The sequence below is a fragment of the Carcharodon carcharias genome, chromosome 18 (genome assembly GCF_017639515.1).
Source record: "Carcharodon carcharias isolate sCarCar2 chromosome 18, sCarCar2.pri, whole genome shotgun sequence".
Lineage (NCBI taxonomy): Eukaryota > Metazoa > Chordata > Chondrichthyes > Lamniformes > Lamnidae > Carcharodon > Carcharodon carcharias.
Window position 1 is genome coordinate 6,092,680 of NC_054484.1, and position 2,777 is coordinate 6,095,456.

At 41.5% G+C, this 2,777-nt stretch overlaps 1 protein-coding gene across 1 annotated transcript; it reads left to right on the plus strand.

Moving 5' to 3' along the window:
• The first annotated feature begins 1,525 nt into the window (after positions 1 to 1,525).
• Positions 1,526 to 1,981, plus strand: LOC121290824 (40S ribosomal protein S13-like). Its single transcript, XM_041211802.1, has one exon. The coding sequence runs from the start codon at positions 1,526 to 1,528 to the stop codon at positions 1,979 to 1,981; it is 456 nt and encodes a 151-aa protein (XP_041067736.1).
• The last annotated feature ends 796 nt before the right edge of the window (positions 1,982 to 2,777 follow it).

The window sequence follows — 2,777 nt, forward strand, 5'->3', positions numbered from 1 at the left end:
CTATCACTGCTTGTTTGTCGCTACAACCACACCAACCCCCTCCACCTCTCTGTCTCTCTATCTCTCCGCCCCCCACACACACACCTTAAACCAGCTTATATTTCAGCTCTTTCCTGGACTCGATCTCAAGTTCTGTCGAAGGGTCATGAGGACTCGAAACGTCAACTCTTTTCTTCTCCGCCGATGCTGCCAGACCTGCTGACTTTTTCCAGGTAATTCTGTTTTTGTACTATTCTGCTATGTAAATACCCCAGCCTCTGCTCCTTTTGAAAGTCTTTTTCAAAGACTATCAGTGATTCATTTATCTATTTATTATTTTTTCACAGGAAATCTGTGGAAATGAGTCTTGAATAATATTCATCAGCATAACTGAAAATAAATAACATCTGGAAATGTCTGTCCAGTATCAGCTTTTCCCATCTGTAAAATGGTGTACCACAGATGTTTGAAAATGTAAGTCTTCCTGACCAATTATTTCTCTACTGCCTGCAATCTGTTCATATCTGTTCTATTAGAAGTATTCCTTAGTTTGCAAAAAAATCTCTAGGGCATTTTCCCGATTGGAATATATTCCTTAAAATAAACACATTTACTGAAGCAAGATCTGAAACTCTGCATTCACAGTTTCTCTCTCCCTCCTGATCTAAATTCTCTTCTGCTGAAGATCTTCATTCCCTCCCGCCCTCAGTTGCTCTCTCATCTCCGTGTGTTTCATTGGATGGTCTTTCTCAAAATAAAAGAAAATGTTGGACATACTCAGCAGCTGTGACTGCATTTTTATAGACAGAAGCAGTTAATGTTTCCAGTCGATGACCTTTCAACAGAATTCAATTCTGACACAAACTGACAGAACTGAGAGTTCAGGTGAAAGATCATTGACTTGAAACATTAACCTTGTTTTTCTCTCCCTACAGATGCTGTCAGATCTGCGAGTATGTTGAGCATTTTCTATTTTTTTCAGGTTTCCAGCACCTGCAGTATTTTATTTTTGCGATTGTCTCTTCCTGAGTGACTCTGGCACATATAATTAAGCCAGCACACATTGACAGCATCTTGCTGCATAGCTTGACTTTCCAAAAAAAAAAAGATGCCAATTCAATAAATCAATAAAGAAAACATTTTTAGAACAGAAACAAGAGTAGATATAAGGAAGCAGAGCCAGAAAGTGAAATAGGAAAAGAGCTTGTAAAAGGTTGGGGTGTATAAAGGAATTAGAATGGGAGAGAAGCTGAAAGCTATTAATTTTAGTTAAAAGAGCGAATATAAGTATCTCCTCTTCACGTTCAACAGCATTGCCATCACTGAATCCCCCACTAACAACATCCTCGGGGTTAACACTGACCAGAAACTCAACTGGACTAGCCATACGAATACTGTGGCTACAAGAGCAGGTCAGGGGCTGTGAATTCTGAAGTGAACAACTTGCTTCCTGACTCCCCAAAGCTTGTCCACCATCTCCAAGGCACAAGTCAGGAGTGCGATGGAATACTCTCCACTTGCTTGGATGAGCATATCTGTCGCCACCATGGGTTGCATGCACGCTTCTGGGAAGGGCTTGTCCCAGTCAGCTTTACCATACCGACGGAGTGTGCCTACATGGCTCAAACTAACATCCAATGATGTTAAAGAACAAATTTACAAACTGGCAAAGAAGCGCCTGACCCCATCACAGATTGGTGTGATCCTTAGGGATTCCCAAAGTGTGGCCCAGGTGCATTTTGTGACTGGGAACAAGATGCTCAGGATCCTGAAGTCTAGGGGACTTGCTCCAGACTTTCTAGAGGATTTGTATCACTTGATCAAGACTGCTGTGGCTGTCCGCAAACACTTGGAGAGGAACAGGAAGGATAAAGATGCCAAATTCCTTTTGATTCTTATTGGAAACAGAATCCACAGGCTGGCTCATTACTACAAGCCCAAGAGGGTACTTTCTCCCAATTGGAAGTATGAATCCTCCACAGCTTCAGCACTGGTAGCTTAAGAAGTTTCTTTATTGAAATAAAAGCAGTGTACGGCAGATGACAGAAATCCGAAAAAAGAAGTGTTGGAGGAACTCGGCGGGTCTGGCAGCATCTGTGGAGAAAGAAATTGTTAACCTTTTGAGTCAATTAGCAAAGATTGACTGTTTTTCTCTCCACAGATGCTGCCGGGTCTACTGAATTTTTCCAGCACTGTTTTTATTTTATTTCAAGTTTCGTCATTTAGACTTTATTGGACCTGAAAAATAAAATGTGTATGTTGTTACAGTTAAAAAAAACACTCAAGAAGCATGACACCCCTCAGAACAAAGCAGCCCATTTGATTGGCACCCCATCCACAAACATGCAGTCCCTCCACCACTGACACACATTGGCAATTAAAGATGAGTAATTAATGCTGGCCTTGTCAATAACAATTTGTGCAGCTGACGCCAATTCATTTTATCTTTCAAGCAAGTTCTGGAACTGTTCATAATTGGGATGGACATCACATCTTTTAAAAGATAGGTAAAGGAATTTCCCAGATATTTGACAAATTGAACTGAGGTTTTTATCATGTTTTAATCTCTCCCTAGAGATCACTCACTTAGGCCAGAATTTTCTGGTTGGCGATTTGGGGGCGGGGCCCACTCGCCGACAGGTAAAGGACGCAGGATGATGTCAGGAGGAACAACCGACGTCATCCCAGTCCATTTAAATTTTAAGGAAGGCGGGTGGACAGTGAAATCAGCTGTCTGCCCACCGACCTGTCAATGGCCAATTGAGGCCATTGACAATATAATTAAGATCATTAAAGAC

Excerpts from the sequence above, each read along its gene's own strand:
- LOC121290824 (XM_041211802.1), top strand. The coding sequence starts at position 1,526 with ATGGGTTGCATGCACGCTTCTGGGAAGGGCTTGTCCCAGTCAGCTTTA.